Source organism: Heterodontus francisci, chromosome 4 (genome assembly GCF_036365525.1).
Source record: "Heterodontus francisci isolate sHetFra1 chromosome 4, sHetFra1.hap1, whole genome shotgun sequence".
Lineage (NCBI taxonomy): Eukaryota > Metazoa > Chordata > Chondrichthyes > Heterodontiformes > Heterodontidae > Heterodontus > Heterodontus francisci.
The window spans coordinates 112052822-112072463 of NC_090374.1; the positions used below are offsets into that span (position 1 = coordinate 112052822).

The window sequence follows — 19642 nt, forward strand, 5'->3', positions numbered from 1 at the left end:
CCTACCTACACTTTACAATGGCCAATTTACCTATCAACCTGCAAGTCTTTGGTTGTGGGAGGAAACCGGAGCACTCGGCGGAAACCCACGCGGTCACAGGGAGAACTTGCAAACTCCGCACAGTCAGTACCCAGAACTTTTTTTTAAATTCATTCATGGGATGTGGGCGTCGCTGGCCAGGCCAGCATTTACTGCCCATCCCTAATTGCCCTTGAGAAGGTGGTGGTGAGCTGCCTTCTTGAACAGCTGCAGTCCATGTGGGGTAGGTACACCCACAGTGCTGTTAGGAAGGGAGTTCCGTCCGGTTTCATTCCTTTTAATTGTCTTCGTAGTGGTTAGATACAACTGAGGGCTTGCCAGGGCATGTAAGAGTCAACCACATTGCTGTGGGTCTGGAGTCACATGTAGGCCAGACCAGGTAAGGACAGCAGATTTCCTTCCCTAAAGGACATTAGTGAACCAGATGGGTTTTTACAACAATCGACGATGGTTTCATGGCCGTCATTAGACTAGCTTTTTTTTTTAAAATTCCAGATTTATTAATTGAATTCAAATTCCACCTTCTGCTGTGGTGGGATTTGAACCCATGTCCCCAGAGCAATACCCTGGGTCTCTGGGTTACTAGTCCAGTGACAATACCACTACGCCATCGCCTCCCCGGGTCGCTGGAGCTGTGAGGCTGCGGTGCTAACTACTGCGCCACACTGCCGCCCTATGATGATAGAGTAAACATTGGGTGTCTCCAGCTGCAGAACACTGACTTTATTCCCTGTGTTTATACAGCTTCTGAGATTGCAGACTTTCTGGTTCCTTTGTCAAATGACTGCCTTAACCTCTGTGACTCAGTACTTAAAAAAAAAACGTGATATTTGCTATGCTAGATAGAAAGAGTGGTATAATGCGATATGCAGACTAAATGTACCATATAATATAGGCAAATATTTTTATTGGTGAATGTCTGAATTAAAAAAGTATATAGAAATGCATAGAATGGCAAAAGATGCTGCCTTTGTGCCTCTCTCTGCAAGGTCAGAGCAATTGGAATGCTTATATATTCTAACTATCAACAGAACATGGGTAATTATTCAACATTCTGTTTGTTGTTAAAATCTAACTTTTTTAAAAAGAGCTCAGTTTAGAATGAGGGAGATTGTGTGGTTTCTCTCCCTCTCATTCTCTTTCCTCCTGGTCCCAACCTGCTTAATATGCTTTCAAGTTTCTGGAGTACTTGTAACTAGAAACCAGCAACAGGTGAAACAAGTGTGTAATCAGTATAATCTGTTGTTTTCATTTTCTCTCTTTCAGCCTCTTTTAAAAACTCTCCAAATAAATAAAACTTTCGAAATTCATCCTTAAAGATATTTTTTCAAATCCTTTTGGAAAAACAACAGCATTTTGTTAGGGATTAAGTAAGATGCATTCTAACCATTCAGCCAGTTCAAATACATTGAAACATTCTATGAAATTGTACACACTGCACTTGCTCAGCCTCCAGGATCTGCCTTCACCTAATGGTGTCAATACTTTTGGCAAAAATATCAAGGCCAAGCCCATGATTTATGAGAGGCTGAGGTCTTAAATTCGTTCAAAGTTTTGAAATGATTAAAAGACACAAATCAACTCAATTAATATATCTAACTATGACATTCATTTTATGTTTTGATTTAAACCTTATTTTGAACATTAGAAAAGTCAGTTACTCAGGGAAAAATGCAGAAGAAAATTTGTCAAAATGTCATGTTCAGATACAGTTGTCCAATTTTGACTGTTAACATGTTTAAATATGGTTTTCCATATTAATGTTGATGTACAGGTTTTCCAAGAGCATGACATAGAAGTAAGGTTAATGAATACAGGATGTGCCATAGACAAGATTTAAAAAAAATATATTAGATATAGTTATCGGAGTTTGCAAGGTCTCCCTGTGTCTGCGTGGGTTTTCGCCGGGTGCTCCGGTTTCCTCCCACATCCAAAGACTTGCAGGTGATAGGTAAATTGGCCGTTGTAAATTGCCCCTAGTGTAGGGAGGTGATAGGGAATATGGGATGACTGTCGGGTTAGTATAAATGGGTGGTTGTTGGTCGGCACAGACTCGGTGGGCCGAAGGGCCTGTTTCAGTGCTGTATCTCTCTATGACACTATCTGTACACTATTATGCACAGTCCAGTCCACCTACTCTAACTAATGGAATCACTGCTGCCCAAAGTTATAAAAGGTACAGCAAGAACTTTTATATCAAGTGATGTTTCAATACTCAAAAAAGAATAGCAGTTCAGATAGATATTAATTTCTGGAATTTGGCATTTCAGTTTTCCTGTACATTGAGCATAAACTTAATATCTAACAACAGGTTAAAGGAAAACATCACAATTGATTAGAGCAAAGGAATTCAAAGCATAATTACTTCTAGACATGAGTGTTCACTTTGGGATGACTGTCGGGTTAGTATAAATGGGTGGTTGTTGGTCGGCACAGACTCGGTGGGCCGAAGGGCCTGTTTCAGTGCTGTATCTCTAAATAAAAAAAAAAATAAAAGTTATCCTTTTTAACTCCTTCCATTGCCTTACCTGACCATACCTCTGTGTCCTCTTCTACCTTGTATCCCTTGTTACTCCATCTCTGGTCTCTTGTGCATCCCTCCCTCCATATTTCATCATTGCTGCAGAGCCTTCTTAACCCTAATCTTTGGAACTCCTTCCCCAGAACTCTGTCTCACTTACTTACTGCTTGCCCTTAACTGCCTTCCCAAAAGCTATATTTCCAACCTTGCCTTTGGTCATCTCTAACTCATTTATGCTCAGTGTATATTTTGCTTTTGCATTAAGTGCCTAGTGACTTTTATTTAATGCTAAATGATCTACATAAAATGGAGGTGTATTGTGAGGCATGTTACTAGTGAGAACTGGAACAAATCCCTCTTTTGAGTGCTCAGAGTGGAAGGTTTATTTGATATTGTGTACAGGGGAGAGGGTTTTGTTTAAACTGAAACAACAGCTTGTATTGAGATAGTCTCTTAATATAGAAAACTGTCCCAGGTGCTTTGCAGAGGCATAAATCAGACACAAATTGATGACAGTACAAAGGAGGAGATGGAGGGGAAACCAGAAGCTTGGTTAAAGGGTGGGTTTTAAATTATGCATTGAAGGAGGAGTGATAGGTGTAGGGATTTAGGGGGAAAATTCCAGATTATGGGATAAACAGCTGAAGACATGGCCATCAATGGTGGGGTGAAAGGCGGGGTGAATGACAAAAGGTCAATCAGCGAGGAACAGAGTTTGTGGGAAGTTGTAGCGCAGGAGAAGGTTACAGAGATCGGGAAGTGTGAGGCAGTGAAGGGATTCAAACATGAGGATGAGAATTTTAGATTAGAGGAATGGTGAAAGTACTGTCTTTTCTATAATTGTTTTCAAAAAAAGTCAGCTTGCTCCATCAGTGAATTTATCGCAGTGCATAGCATTTTGTTTTTGTAAAGACTAGATAATGCCAGAATTTAACATGATTTTTGTCTTTCCTTTTCTAACTTCCAAGTATAAATGGCTAACACTAACATCCTCCGGAGATCCTGTTAAACAAAGGCAAAGAAGAAAAACTATAAAGCTGGGACATGGTTTGAAAGGAAAAGCTACTATTCGTATAGGTAATGATGCTTGTTTACCAACTAATACAAATGCGGAGAGTATTTTCACAGAAGGATTATTTTTTGTAATTGTTGAATATTAACATGTACAATATGAGTGCATTGTTATTGGAAGATTAAGTTGTCAAGTCCAAGTTAAAACTGCTTCATTGTTGTGTATTAAGCAATGGTCTGATAAAAACAAATTGTATTTCGACAGGTTTTAATAGAATTTTAGAATTTCAGCACACATGGAGACCATTTGGCCCATCAGGTCTGTACTAGTGCTAGTTTCTCATTGGAGCTATTTCCTGTTAATGCATTTCTCCCTATACTCATTCATATTTTTCCTTTTCAAGTATTTATCCTGTACCATCTCAAATGCAATGATTGACTTGGCCCCGAGGAAATGCACTTCTCACTTTTTGTATAGTTCCAGTATCTATTCTATAATCAGGTGCCCAAAACTACATACAGTACTGCATAAATGTGGCCAATAGTGTGTGTGTGTGTGTCTGTGTAGAAAGAGTTGTATTTATAAAGTACCTTTCACAACCTCCCTACGTCCCAAAGCAAGTTAGAGCCAATGTAGTACTTTTGGAGCATAGCTGTTGTAATGTAGTAAACAATGCAGCCATTTTGTTCACAGCAAAGTCCTGCAAATAGCAATTTGATAACGATTGGATAATCTGTTTTTATGTTGGTTGAGTGATAAATATCAGCTGGACACCAGATGTAACTCCCCTGCTCCACATGGAAATGGTACCATCAGATTTTTTATGTCCATCTGAGGGGGCAGATTTGGCCTTAGTTCAATGTCTGAGGAGAAAGACAGCACCTACAGTAGTGGATCGCTCCCTTAGTATTGCACTGGAGTGTCAGCCTAGACTTTGTGCTCAACTCTCTGGAATGAGTCTTGAATCCACAATCTTTTAACTCAGAAAAGAATGCTATCACTGAGCCATGGCTAACACTTATAAATATATAAAGAACATAAGAACTAGGAGCAGGAGTAGGCCATATGGCCCCCGAGCCTACCCTGTTATTCAGTAAGATCCTGGCTGAACTTTTACGTCAACTTCACTTTCCCACCCTATCCTTAGATTTCTGGTCTATAAGAGAATCAATCAATCAATCTTAGTCTTGAATATACTCAACAACTGAGCATCCATAGCCCTCTGGGATTTACAATCCTCTGAAGAAATGTCTTCACATCTCAGTCCTAAATGACCAATCTTTTATCCTGAGGCTATAACCCCTAGCTCTAGCCTTTCCAGCCAAGGGAAACATTCTCTTAGCATGTACCCTGTCAAGCACCTCTATATATGTGTAAGTATAACAGCAATGAGAAAATGCCCAGCTACTCTGGTGTTGCTTGAGAGATAAACAGAGAGAGAAATGGACAAAACCAGCTTCCCCCTTAAATTTATGTAGCACCTTTTGGGCAACAGGATGAGCATAATTGCTCTCCCTGTGCCTCGCTGCCAATCTTGCTCACTCTCCCACTCATGCCTACCAATTGGTTCTACCCTTGTCCCACTGCACTCCTCCACCACCCCTCATAGAATTACAGAATTGTTACAGCACAGAAGGGGGCTATTTGGCCCTCGCCTTCTCCCCATAGCCCTGCACATTCTTCCTTTTCATATAACAGTCTAATTCCCTTTTGAATGCCTCAATTGAACCTGCCTCCATCACACTCTCAGGCAGTGCATTCCAGACCTTGGTTCAATTGGCAGATATCCATCCACCAGAATCAGGAAGCAGGAGACAGTCTGTGATCCACAACTGTTTTATTCTCAATTCAAAGTTCAGTACAAATACTAGTTTCCACTCTTCCCTTCTGGACGAACTCCCTGACTGGGGAAAAACCCAGCCCTTAAATATAAGCTGCAATGAACATCACCTACTCTCTATTAACTCTGAAGTAAGTCCTGGTTAATTAAAGGGACCGGCATTTTCGACAATGCCAACCTTAACCGCTCACTGTGTGAAAAAATATTTCCTCATGTTGCTTTTGCATCTTCCTTTTGAAGTTCTACACTATCCTCCTCACAGTTCACAATGTTCCTAAGTTTCGTATCGTCCGCAGACTTTGAAATTGTGCCCTTTACATCAAGGTCTAGGTCACTAATATAAAGTGATTTGTGACTTTAACCCCTTATAGGGACTAAACCAAATCAGGAGTACATCCCTATGAATCTCTTTTAATTAAGTTCAAACCAGACAAATTCTTATAGACACTTACTTGGGTCCAAAGAATTGAACTAGCTTTCCCTCAAAGAAAGAGAACTAACAGAGAATATTACCATCTTTCGGATAGCCTATTTTTAATAATTATGGCTAAGTCATAAATATCCCAGATATTACAAAGGGTCTGGGAAACTCTCTTCAATACGTATCTCCCCACCTAAAGAGACACAGAGGGGTTTCTTGTAGTTGTATACAGAATGCTACATGAGACGATTTATTAATATATTGATATATTTATTAAAGAATTTAACATGCAATACACTTTTAAGTGGATAAGTATATCAAAATATCAAATATTACTGAGGGATGTAACACAATCTTACTTCTAACATAGAATCCAAAAGTTTAACCTTGCTAATGCTACAGCAAAATATCTTAGAATATCTATCAAATTTTAAAGTAAACTTTAACCTTAAATTCTGTGAGTAAACCATGGGGTGAGAAGTATTGTTTGAGGAATTCAACACTTCTAATTTTTGCTTCAAAAACTCTCTTGTTTATACTGTTTCTAAGGTGTTATATGATCTTTTGGCATATAGGTGTTACCTTTCTGTGTGTGCTTTTCTTGCTTTCATGATCCATATTTGACAGTAACATTAACTAACATCTCCACTTAATGTTTTACTGGAAACCCCCTGCTCTTGAAGTTGTGAGCATTTATCTGGTCAAAATATTTATAATTGTGTTACTTGACCTTTTGTTCCTGAAAGTGCTATTCCATTTTATTGTTTTATTATCTATAATTGTCTTTTATAGTAGGTTGAACCCTCTTTGTGGGTTACATTTACCAACACCATCAATTAATTAAATTTATGGCCACCTTTTACTGATGTCACACAGGATATTTCAATGTGTGTGTTTATCCTCCAAGTCCTTGGCAATAGAGACGCTGAAATGGATTTCCCAACTTAAAAGTTGTTTCTGTTTGATACTCCACTGCAACAGGGACCTTGAAAAACCTTGAAATTTTTTAAATCTACCTTCTTAAAGGGGAATGTCAGTGAGTCTTGAAAACTGACCATTTATTCAATCTTTAATTCTAAAAGGCGTAATGTAACTATATCTAAATTCTGGCTAATTAAGCCTATTATACCTATGTTCCATCACAAATATACGTCAGGAAAAGCAAGTGTTCCAACAATGACCCCTGGGGAACTCCACTATAAACCTTCCTTCAGCCTGAAAAACACCCATTAACCACTACTCTCTCTTTTCTGTCACTCAGCCAATTTCGTATCCATGTTGCTACTGTCCCTTTTATTCCATGAGCTATACCTTTGCTCACAAGTCTTCTGTGGCACTGTATTGAACACCTTTTCCAAGTACATGCACACCGTATCAAATGCATTGCCCTCATCAACTCTCTCTGTTACCTCTTCAAAAAACTCCAGCAAGTTAGTTAAACATGATTTTTCCTTAACAAATCCATGTAGGCTTTCTTTAATTAACCCACATTTGTCCATGTGACTATTCATTTTGTCCTGAATTATTCTTTCTAGAAGTTTCCCACCATTGAAGTTAGACTGACTGGCCTGGGGAGTTGCTGGGCTTATCTTTACAACCTTTTTGAATAAGGGTGTAACATTTGCAATTCTCCAGTCCTCTGGCAGCACCCCCGAGTCTAATGAAGACCGGAAAATTATGGCCAGTGCCTCCACAATTTCCACTTTCACCTCCCTGAGTCTCCTGGTATGCATCTCATCCGGTCCTGGTACCTTATCTACTTGAAGTACAGATAGCCTATTCAATACCTCCTCCTTATCAATTTTAAACCCTTCTAGTGTCTGAATTACCTCCTTTCACCATTGCCTGGGTTGCATCTTCTTCCTTGGTAAAGACCGATGCAAAGTATTCATTTAATACCATAGCTATGTCCTCTGCCTCCATGCATAAATCTCCTTTTTGGTCCCTAATTGGCCCCCACTCCTCCTTTTACCACCTTTTTACTATTTATATGTCTACAAAAGACTTTGGGATTCCCTTTCATGTTAGTTGCCAGTCTCGTTTCATACTCCCTTTGCTTCTCTTATTTGCTTTTTCATTTCCCCTCTTAACCTTCTATATTCAGCCTAGTTCTCAATAGTATTTTCTCCCTCATATCTGTCATATGCACTCTTTTTCTTTATCTTAATTTCTATCTCTTTTGTCATCCAGGGAGCTCTGGCTTTGTTTACCCTACCTTTCCCTTTTGAGGGAATATACCTTGACTGTGCACGAAATACCTTCTCATTGAAGGTAGCCCATTGCTCAGCTACCGTTTTTCCTGCCAACCTTTGGCTCCAATTTATTTGTTCCGGATCCGTTCTTAGCCCACTGAAATTGGCTTTCCCCCAGTTCTTGCTCTGGATTGTTCTTTGTCCTTTTCCATAGTCAGCCTCTACGTTATGGTACAATGATCACTGTCCCCTAAATGTCCTCCTCCTGACACTTGATGCACTTGACCCACCTCATTCCCAAGAATCAAGTCTAGCAGTGCCTCGTTTCTCGTTGGACTGGAAACATACAGCTGTAGAAAATGTTCCTGAATACACTCTAGGAACTCTTGCCCCTCACTGCCTTTTACACTACTACTATCCCAGTCTATATTCAGATAATTATAACTACCCCATAGTTTTTGCAGTTCTCTGTAATTTCCTTGCAACTTTGTTCCTGTACATTGAGCATTGTAACGACATCTTTTCTGTTCCTCGGCTCTAGACAAATAGATTCTGTCCTCGACCCCTCTGGGACATCCTCTTTCCCTAGCACTGTAATGCTCTCCTTGAATCAATACCACCTCTCCCCCTTTTTACCCTTTGCTATATATCCTGAACACCTTGTATCCAGAAATATTTAACACCCAATCCTGCTCTCCTTTGAGCCAGGTCTCTGTTATAGCCAAAACATCGTATTTCCACATGTCAATCTGCACCTGTAACTCACCAATCTTATTTACCACACTCCGTGCATTCGCATACATGCACAGTAACCCCGATTTAGACTTTATTTCTTTCTCCCTTACTCTGACCCCACCTTCTAAATTACTATTCCTTATTCTAGTACTGTCTATCTCTCCCGGTATTCTCTGCTTGGTATTCATCTCTGATATTATCTCTTGGTTCTCACACCCCTGCCAAGTTAGTTGAAACCCTCCCCAATAGCACTAGCACAATGTCCTGCAAGGAACTGAGTCCCAGCTCTATTTAGGTGCAACCTGTCCAGCCTGTACCGGTCCCATGTTCCCCAGAGCCAGTCCCTATGTTCCAAAAATCTAAAACCCTCCCTTCTGCACCATCTTTCCAGCCATGTGTTCATCTGCTTTATCCTCCTATTTCTATACTCACTTGTGCTGGGAGTAATCCAGACATTACTACTTTTGAGGTCCTGCTTGCTAATTTCCTTTCTAGCTCCCTGAATTCTGACTGCAGGACCATATCCCTCCTTCTGCCTATGTCGTTCATACCGATGTGGACTATGACTGCTGGCTGTTTTCCCTCTCCCCTCGGTGCTTTGAAGCCACTGTTACGACCGAGGCGGGAGGAGTGCACTGTTTATTCTAGTCCCACTCCTCCACAGGAGGTCACAACATATATTTTAAATTTTCCACTGACCGATACGGTCAGTCATATATTCTGTTTTTCCCAGAATAGAACACACTAACCAGGTTTCAATAATGAACAACAAAATTATCAGTTTATTATAAAACAAGTCTTCACCAGAAATGAAGTAAAACATAAACACACAGATTGAAATTTCAAAGTCCCCTTTTTATCTTAGCCACACACACACACATATACATCGGTTAACCAGAAAAAAATAACAGGGATTTTGGTTCAGAGCTCTGTTAGAAACATAAAAAAAACTTGGGCTGAATACTTGCTCATTCCTAAAGAAAACAGCAGATGAGATATATTGTTCCAAAACTGGCATACAGCCTTACTTCCGAGTACACGTAGACGGGTCACTGACATCTTTTATAACAGTTCTTTTCAGGCGGCGTGGGAATTAATTTAGCAGGCTTTTCTTCAAAGGAAGGAAACACACTGACACTACAGCCAAAAGCTTGTGAGTTTTCTGCCCTCTCAGGTGCGCGCTGCTGCTCCTGGACTTGGGGTGCCTGTTGCTTCTGTACCCGTATCTTCCGGTTACCACGGTTTCTGTTCTATTTTTAATGAGTCATGTGACAACCAGTAAACATGGTTGCCAAACCAGTTCTTTCAGTGTCCTCTTGATGCCTCTCTTGAGACAAGACTGGTCCAACATTCTTTCAGTTTGACTATGAATTCTTCAAAAAAATATTTTCACAAAAAAAAAGCACCTTCATAACACCACTCAGTGACATCCTTGACCCTGGCACCAGGGAAGCAACACGCCATCCTGGATTCAAATCTGTGGCTGCAGAAACGTCCATCTGTTCCCCTAACTATCGAATCACCTATCACTATTGCTCTTCCAGTCTTCCTTGTACCCCCTAGTTCAGCTGATCCACCTGTGGTGCCATGGACTCGGCACTGGCTGCACTCAACAGATGAACCATCACTCTCATCAGTCCTCAGAACTGAATACTGGTTGGAGAGTGGGATGCACTCGGGACTCTTGTTACTACCTGCCTAGTCCTCTTTGACGGCTCGGTGGTCACACATTTCCCACTCTTCCTGCATACTCAAGCTGTGGGGTGACCAGATCTATAAATGTGCTATCCACGAAGCTCTCAACCTCACAGATGTACCACAGTGACGCCAGTAGCTGCCCAAATTCCCAAACCCGGAGCTCAAGCTGCTGCAACTGATGACACTTCCTGCATAAATTTATCCAGGACAAAGGAAGCATCCTGGGATTCCCACATAGTACAGGATGTACAGTCCAGAGGTTGGAGCAGCCCTGCCATTCCTTTATTTATTAGTTAACTTTGCTATTGCTAAAAAAACTTACCTATACTAATACTCCTTACTGCTATTAATAAATCTTTTCACTACTGATAAACCCTATTAATACATACCTCACTAGTAGTAATAAACCTTTTTAAAAAAAATGAAAAATAAGATAATGCTCACCAGCTATTCACTTGTTACTTCTTATTACTACTTGATATTTTTATCATTTTTAGTTTGTCAATTGTTTAGACTCGGTCCCCAAGCAGCAATACTCATGAGCCAATCAACTTGTGGCTTTCCTGTGATGTCACACCTTGAGATGCTGTGCTGTTTTTAAACTCTGCTCTGTCTCTCTCTCTCTCTCTCCCCGCACCCCCCCATCCTCAATGTGCTCTGCTGTTCCTGGAGTTCCTGCGCTGTTTTTAAACTATCCTATCTCTCTCTCCAGATGTGCTCATCCCTGTTGTTACATATCTGTGTGCTGAGGATGATCTGCGAGATCTTTCTTCCTCCGCCGCTCCAAAAGAAAGCGGGCTTGCTGGTCAGCGCTGCTCAGTGGAAGAGCTGCCGGTCTCTGATTGGCTGGCAGCTCCCTGAGAGTGGGACTTCTGGCACTGGGATCCTTGATCCCATGGAAGGCTAGCCGCCGTCCACTTAAGTACCTGATAGGCACTAGATTTGGCGGGCTTTCCAGAGAAGCAGTGATGCAGGGTTCCCGGCGTCGCCTTTTCCGCATGTCGAGAGCCCTGTGATCAGCATAAAATCCTGGCCAAGGATACGTTCGGCAGGATTTTCCCGTGGGCTTCTGCTCCTCGACGCAGTACCAAATATGGGTCCTGCGCCCGCAGTTACCAGGAACTAAACAAGCGGAGCTATTTTTCCGGAGGTGACCTTCTAATTGTCCGCCTATATGCTTGCCATCCTATTAAGGATGACGGATGTGCTTCCAATGCTGCCATACCAATTACAGGGCCAGTAGCTCCAGAGCCTTGGCAGCCCCACTCAGAGGTGGGTGCTGCTGAGACAGGTCCGTGAACTGAGGTCTAAAAATAGAGCATCCTTGGAGGGGTAAAAATAATTAAACATTTTAGAAGGGGGATTGCAGTAGGCCCCATGGCGCAGATGGAAAAGCCCCCTTGGGGGGGGAAGATGGTACTGTAGAGCAGCCTTTCCTTCCTGTGGACCATCAATGGGGCATGGAGCTGCCCTCCAATGGGGCATTGAGCTGGCATCTTTCCCACACTGTGAAGGACGGCTCTACTACCAGCAAAATGCCGTAATTATTTAAATTGGTTTCCCACCTCGGTGGAGCGGGCAGCCAAACTGCATGCCTGCCTGCTGCTGGGAAACTTCCCCAGCTGTGGGAATGCGTTGGGGAGCTTTCCTGATACAGCTTCCCTTATTTTGCTGCCCCCCAACTCCACCTCCAACCATTTCTCCACGGGGCTGGGAAAATTCTGCTTGTGATCTCTTAAGGAGATTATATTGAACCACTATGACACTGATTAAATAAGAAACACCAATAGACCTGTCCTGGAGTCTTCAAGAGACCAATTGACCAAAGCAATAATCACTCAAAGTTTGCTGAATCTTGAGACAACTTTTCTGTTAGACTGCAGTGAAAAAGTTAAATATTGTATTAGTTCTTGTATTTTTTGTGTCCATACTTTCTTCGTGATTCTCACATGCACATTTCAATGGTTCCCTCAGGCATGCCTATACCCTTGTTCATAGTTGGTTCAAAGTTTAAAGGGGTTACTTCATGCGTGTTACTTGTTGCAATTTAATGGTGTCTTATCTCAAGACTAACACTCTGCTCTGCTGATCCCATAGCAACCCAAGATTTGTCTTTGGTTACCAGCTGCCTTTGTCTGACAAATAATGTTGGTTAACGTTCCTGTTTCTCAGCTTGCAGTTTAATACCGTTTAGCCATTGTTAAAGTTCCTTTAATATAATGTTGTTCAGATTTCCAGGATCCACAGTGTTTTGCTTTTATAGTAATGTTCTTCTACTTGTTAGGGATGTTTAGAAACAGATTTTTCCCTTCAAACCAATGAGATTAAAGGATTGATTGAGAACGAAAAAGAGGTCGAACTGAGAATGAGGGTAAATTAGGGTGGGTGAATTTAATGTCAAATCAGATATAGAAAGAGAAATAAACAAAAAGTTTGGATTCAGAGAGAAAAATACAAAAGGAATTTTTTTTTAAATCTGAATATTTTCTACATCTGGCATTAGGCTAACTAATGGTAAAAGGTGAAAGATGTGGTGGATGTTTATGATAATCAATTCAAATAAATTGACTTTGGAAATTTTCAGGCAATCTGCTTGATGCATTTTGGCCAGTTTTGTACTCAACATTAGATATTTCTCCAGTTTCCTGAATTTGCAATGTTAGTTCTTTAATCTCAGGAAAAGGATGATCAAACACAATAACAAGAGGTATAACTGTCAGTAAAACGGTTTACAAATCATCAGTGTTGGATAAACTGAGGCCAATGTGCCAGATGTTCCATCTCCCTTTGGTCAAATTCAGCACTCTGACTGGCATCTCCCCGCAGCAATAAAGTTAAAATTTAAAACCCTCAGCAAATATACAGCCACTGACATTGTTGATTTTAACCCACTATACCACTTAAAGTATGTTTTTAATAAAGAATGAGACCCTGATTACGAAAATATAGGACACTTTTTTTTTTCCACATAGTGTTCCCAATCTCAGCTGTACCATCAAGTATAAAAAATAATTTCCCCACATGGACAGAACAAAATATTGGAGGTACATTACCTCTAGCTCCTCACTGTCTAGGTGATAGGTCAGGAGTAGCTTTGGAAGAAGTTTGAGTAAATCCAGGAATTGCCATCATAATTAAGGAAGGTGCCTTATGCACTAGCTGACTGAGGAACAACAGGGGCGTGTACAATGCAATAATGGTACAGTTCATATGTCTCTGGTTTTATATATATGCAATCATGCATGGCAGTCTGGTTGCAGTTGTATTTTCTCCCCTGAATTTAAAATCCACATCTTACAAACGTCCTGCATGCCACCACTCCATCCTAGTTCTACAATATTTTCAAACCTTATATTCCTTCTGGTGCCCTCTAATCCTCTGACACTGGCATCTAGTGTATCTCAGAGTCATAGAAGGTTTACGGCACAGAAAGAGGTCACAGCCCATCGTGTCTGCACTGGCTGATAAACGAGCCACCCAGCCTAATCCCGCTTTCCAACATTTGGTACGTAGCTCTGCAGGTTACAGCACTTGAGGTGCATATCCAGATACCTTTTAAATCAGTTAAGGGTTTCTGCCTCTACTACCCCGACAGGCAGTGAGTTCCAGACCCCTACCACCCTCTGGGTGAAAACATTTTTCTTCATCTCTCCTCTAATCTTTCTACAAATCACTTTAAATCTATGCCCCCCAGTCACTGACCTCTGTGCTAAGGTAAATAGGCCCTTCCCATCTACTCAATCCTGGCCCCTCACAATTTTGTACATTTCAATCAGATCTCCCCTCAGCCTTCTCTGTTCCAAGGAGAACAACCCCAGCCTATCCAATCTTTCCTCATAGCTGCATTTTACCAATCCTGGCAACATGCTCATAAATCTCAGCTGTACCCTCTCTAGTGCGATTACATCCTTTCTGTAATGAGGTGACCAGAATTGCACACAGTACGAAGTTGTGTCCTAACGAATGATTTTATACATTTGGAGCATAACCTCCCTGTTCTTATATTCTATACCTCGGCTCATAAAGGAAAGAATTCCATCTGCCTTCTTAACTGCCTCATTGACCTGTCCTGCTACCTTCAGGGATCTGTGGACATTCACTCCAAGGTCCCTCACTTCCTCTACACCTCTCAGTATTCTCCCATTAATTATGTATTCCTTTGCCTTGTTTGACCTCCCCAAATGCATTGCCTCACACTTCTGAGTTTAATTCCATTTGCCACTTCCTGCCCACCTGACCAGTCCATCGATATCTTCCTGCAGTTTACAGCTATCCTCCTTGCTGTCAACCATATGGCCAATTTTTGTGTCATCTGTAAACTTCCTTCATCTTTTGGTTGCAGAGCCTTCCACCATCACAGCTTTTCAGGCACCAACTTTGCCAATAACTTTGTCCAGGAAAAGGTGATTCCTGTGGATGACTAAAAAGGTTGAAGCAATTGAACCACCTTAAACCTCCTGCTTCTCAATCGCTCTGTCTTTCATAGACTTATCAAAACCCATCTCCTTCGCCTGGGTTTCAGTCACACCTCCTAACCTTATTTAATAAAAAATAATTTTTCGTTTCTGTAAACATGTTTAAGTTTTAACAGTGCAATAAAATGAAGTTGTTGTAAAAGGCTGAAGGTGCAACAATGCAGAAAAACAATATGCACTTTCTGATGTCTCTACAAAATGTGAGCATTTGATTCTCAGACTATGTAGAGAATTAGAGGCATTCAACATTTATCTTGCACAAACTCATATTTTCACAATTATCAAATTTGAAAACTTACTTTTAGGCAACTAATTCCTTTGGGGTTTAATTTTGTAGTTATCTTTTGTACCTTCCTGGATTGTGGACTACAATGCTACAATTTCTGAAATTGTGTATGTAAAACCTATGAAAACTTTATGAACTGAAGTTGTTGGTTTGTGTGGAAAACCCAGTCTTTTACTGTAGATTATCACTGTATCCACTAAATTGATATGTGACAACAGTGGAAATTAATCATTTGTCAACAGTCCTGCCTTTATACAGCCAGAATTATATTTTGTGTGTGACTGTTGTTGCGACTGAGGCGGGAGGAGTGACTGTTAATTCAGTCCCACATCTTCACAGATCACAACATATCTTTAAATTTTCCCACTTACCGATACGGTCAATCATATACTCTATTTTTTCCCAGAATAAAGCACACCAACCAGGTTTCTTTAATAAACAACAAAATTATCAGTTTATTATGAACTAAGTCCTAACCAATAATGAAGTAAAACATACAAATTGAAATATTAAAGCCTCTTATTTATCCTAGCCTTCTCACTCACTCACTCACTCACACTCACTCACACTCACTCACACTCACTCACCTCACTCACTCACTCACTCACTCACTCACACACACACACACACACACACACACACACACACACACACACACACACACACACACACACCAGTTAACCAGGAAAAAATAAAACGCACTTTTGTTTCCAGCTGTTACAAAGAAAGAGCAGGAATAACAAACAAAACCACTTCGGCTGAAAATAAGTTATGGAACGATGTCCTTTGTTTTGGTTAGGCGTCCCAGATGCGTGTCGATAGCGGTCAATGGGATCTTCCTAGAACAGTTCTAGGATGATCAGTTTGGGTAGGCTTTCCAAGAGATGAAGAGAAGACATGGACTGCAGCGGTTCAAGAAGGAGGCTCACCACCACCTTTTAGAGGGCAATTAGGGATGGGCAATAAATGCTGGCCTAGCCAGCAACAACTACATCCCATGAATGAGTAAAAATAAAGATGCAGCTACAGAGGCACCAAATAGGTCTTACAGCAGGAATGCAGCACCAAAGTTTCAGTTCCCATACATTTGATGCAAAGGCTCCTTCAAATATGCAGGGTTCCTTCAAATACAGGAGGAAATAGGAATTTGCCACATTGGAAGTACAGGGTTTCTTTCAAGTGTGAGAGAGCTGAGCTGTTCTTTCTTCTGGCAGGCAAAATCAACTGACTTTTTTCAACAGTTCAAATTGAAACCAAAACTTTCCAGAAGTCAAGTCTCTTGATGTCTATAAATCTTGACCTGTGACTCTTTTGTAAACATCGCTCCAAGTCAAAAACAACCCCCGCTGGGTTATTTGAAAACAGGTGCCTTCCAGTAACTGTTTACAGTTTAAACTTAGTCCAAACCTTCTGGTGACCTTTTAAAAAAAAAAAACACCTGAGGTTCCAGCATCTATGGAAACCTTTTCAGTTTTAAAACACAAATTCTCAAAATTTAACAAAAAAAATGGAAACATGCATATACTGTAAACTGATGCATGCTCTTAATATTTTTCAAACTTTATTACTGAAACTATTCTGTTTGTTTCTTTTAATGCTGCAGTTATATGGAAGTGTAGTGGTAAGAAAATAGTGTTTGGTGATAAGTTTTGCAATAGCTGTTAATTGCATTGTAGCAGTTGAATACACTATTACTTGTTAAACAATCCTGTTTGGTAAAACTTGGAATTTTACTTCTGAATTTCCCTCCCTCATTGGGGTAGCAATGTCCTGACTACAGTGCAGCAAAGTACCTAAGGTAGACCTGTTGTGAACTCTCAACAATAGCAAGGTGGTTCAGATGACCAGTTATCATTCATCTTGGTCAGAAATTCTGTTGTTTGCTACTGCAGCTGCTGTTCTGAAACTGAATTTTATTTGTTTCTCTCCTGCCTGGTTGATAACTATCGGAGAGGTGCTTAGGAGAGAACTCTAAATATGTCTCAATACGTGCACGTGGAGTAATAAAAACAAGAAACGCTGGAAATACTCGGCAGGTCTGGCAGTATCTGTGGGGAGAGAAGCAGAGTTAACGTTTCAGATCACTTTCACATGCATGTGCAGAGTGGTCTCCCAAAAGTTAGAAATTTAAATGTCCATAGAATGGTTAGGTGAGAACCCTTGCTGTCTGAATATTTATTCTATGGTTAGGTGGGTTTGCAAAGTGTCCAGAGGGATCCTTTGAGCGTTTTATACACCAGTTTTGTCACCACTCTGGATTTCCATTTCCATGTGGTGCCAAACTGAAACTGTGTGTTGACTATCTCCAGAGAGTCTCTCACCACTTCATTCCAAAATCCAAATTTATATAGTTAGTGTTGCCTTTGTTTGAAGTGGTAATTTCTTTTCAGCAACACTAAATTTACAGTGTAAATGCATCCAGACATAAGGACAGCATTTTTTTAAGCTCAAGGTATATTGCATAATTGTTCACTATGAGGAACTCCGTAATATCATTAGTAGCATTCCTAATACCGAACATTTGTTTTTTGCTGGGGGACTTTAAAGCCAGGGTTGGCGCCAATCATGACTCATGGCCCTCCTGTCTTGGGCACTATGGCATTGGAAGGATGAATGAGAATGGACAGAGACCGCTGGATTTGTGTACCTATCACAACCTCTGTATCACCAACTCGTTCTTTCATACGAAACCCGGTCACCAGGTTTCATGGGGACACCCAAGATCACGTCGCTGGCACCAGCTGAACCTCATCGTCACAAGGCGAGCCTCTATAACCGTGTCCAAATCACACGCAGCTTCCACAGTGCGGACTGCAACACCGACCACTCCCTGGTGTGCAGCAAAGTTAGACTCAAAACAAAGAAGCTACATCACTCCAAGCAGAAGGGCTGCCCGCGCATCGACACTAACAGAATTTCTTATCCACAGCTGTTACACGAGTTTCTAAATTCACTTGAAAAAGCCTTTCAAAATACTCCTGCACGGGATGCGGAGACCAAGTGGGCCCACATCAGAGACGCCATCTATGACTCAGCAATGAGCACCTTTGGCAAACGTGAGAAGCAGAATGCAGACTGGTTTCATTCTCACTTTGAACAGCTGGAACCTGTCATAGCCGCTAAGCGCACTGCACTGTTGAACTACAAGAAAGCCCCCAGCGAGTTAACATCTGTAGCACTTAAAGTAGCAGAAGCGCTGCACAAAGAACAGCCAGGTGCTGTTCAAATGACTACTGGCAACACCTATGCAGTTGTATTCAGCTGGCCTCCGACACCGGAAACATCAGAGGAATGTATGATGCCATTAAGAGAGCTTTGGGCCAACCATCAAGAAGATCATCCCCCTCAAGTTTAAATCAGGGCAAATGATCACTGACCATCGCAAGCAAATGAACCGCTGGGTGGAGCACGACCTAGAACTGTACTCCAGGGAAAATGTTGTTACTGATACCGCCCTCAATGTAGCCCAGTCTCTGCCAGTCATGGATGAGCCAACAAAATTGGAACTCAGTGATGCCATTGATTCTGTAGCCAGTGGAAAAGCCCTTGGAAAGTACGGCATTACCCCTGAAATAATCAAGAGTGCCAAGCCTGCTATACTCTCAGCACTCCATGAACTGCTTGCCTGTGCTGGGATGAGGGAGCAGTACCACAGGATATGCGCGATGCCAATATCATCACCCTCGATAAGAACAAGGGTGACCGCGGTGACTGCAACAACTACCATGGAATCTCCCTGCTCAGCATAGTGGGGAAAGTCTTCGCTCAAGTCATTTTGAACAGACTCCAGAAGCTGGCTGAACGTGTCTACCCTGAGGCACAGTGCGGCTTTCGAGCGGAGATCCACCACTGACATGCTGTTCTCCCTTCACTAGCTACAGGAGAAATTCCGCGAGCAACAAATGCCCCTCTACGTTGCTTTCATTGATCTCACCAAAGCCTTTGACCTCATCAGCAGACATGGTCTCTTCAGACTACTAGAAAAGATCGGATGTCCACCAAAGCTACGAAGTATCATCACCTCATTCCATGACAATATGAAAGGCACAATTCAGCATAGCGGTTCCTCATCAGACCCCTTTCCTATCCTGAGTGGTGTGAAACAGGGCTGTGATCTCGCTCCTACACTTTTTGGAATCTTCTCCCTGCTGCTCTCACATGCGTTCAATTCTTCAGAAGAAGGAATTTTCCTCCACACAAGATCAGATGGCAGGTTGTTCAACCTTGCCCGTCTTAGAGTGAAGACCAAAGTACAGAAAGTCCTCATCAGGGAAGTCCTCTTTGCCAATGATGCTGCATTAACGTCCCACACAGAAGAGTGTCTGCAGAGACTCATCGACAGGATTGCGGCTGCCTGCAACAACTAACCATCAGCCTCAAGAAAAGAAACATCATGGGACAGAACGTCAGAACTGCTCCATCC

General features: G+C 41.5%; 1 protein-coding gene and 1 long non-coding RNA gene across 5 annotated transcripts in view; one reads left to right on the plus strand and one right to left on the minus strand.

Moving 5' to 3' along the window:
• Positions 1-19642, plus strand: part of LOC137369197 (phosphoserine aminotransferase-like) — a 226988-nt gene that overhangs the window by 78777 nt on the left and 128569 nt on the right. For 3 of the 4 annotated variants that reach the window (XM_068029999.1, XM_068030001.1, XM_068030002.1), the window contains 2 exons: positions 3529-3637; positions 3837-3890. In XM_068029999.1, the coding sequence (XP_067886100.1) occupies positions 3529-3637; positions 3837-3890 (163 nt within the window). The remainder of the gene's footprint in view (positions 1-3528; positions 3638-3836; positions 3891-19642) is intronic. The other variant, XM_068030000.1, reaches the window with a different exon arrangement.
• The window catches only part of LOC137369198 (uncharacterized), a 97728-nt gene that overhangs the window by 2421 nt on the left and 75665 nt on the right, over positions 1-19642 (minus strand). Inside the window, exon 2 of the long non-coding RNA XR_010974893.1 lies at positions 2405-2513. This is a non-coding gene — a long non-coding RNA (uncharacterized lncRNA). The remainder of the gene's footprint in view (positions 1-2404; positions 2514-19642) is intronic.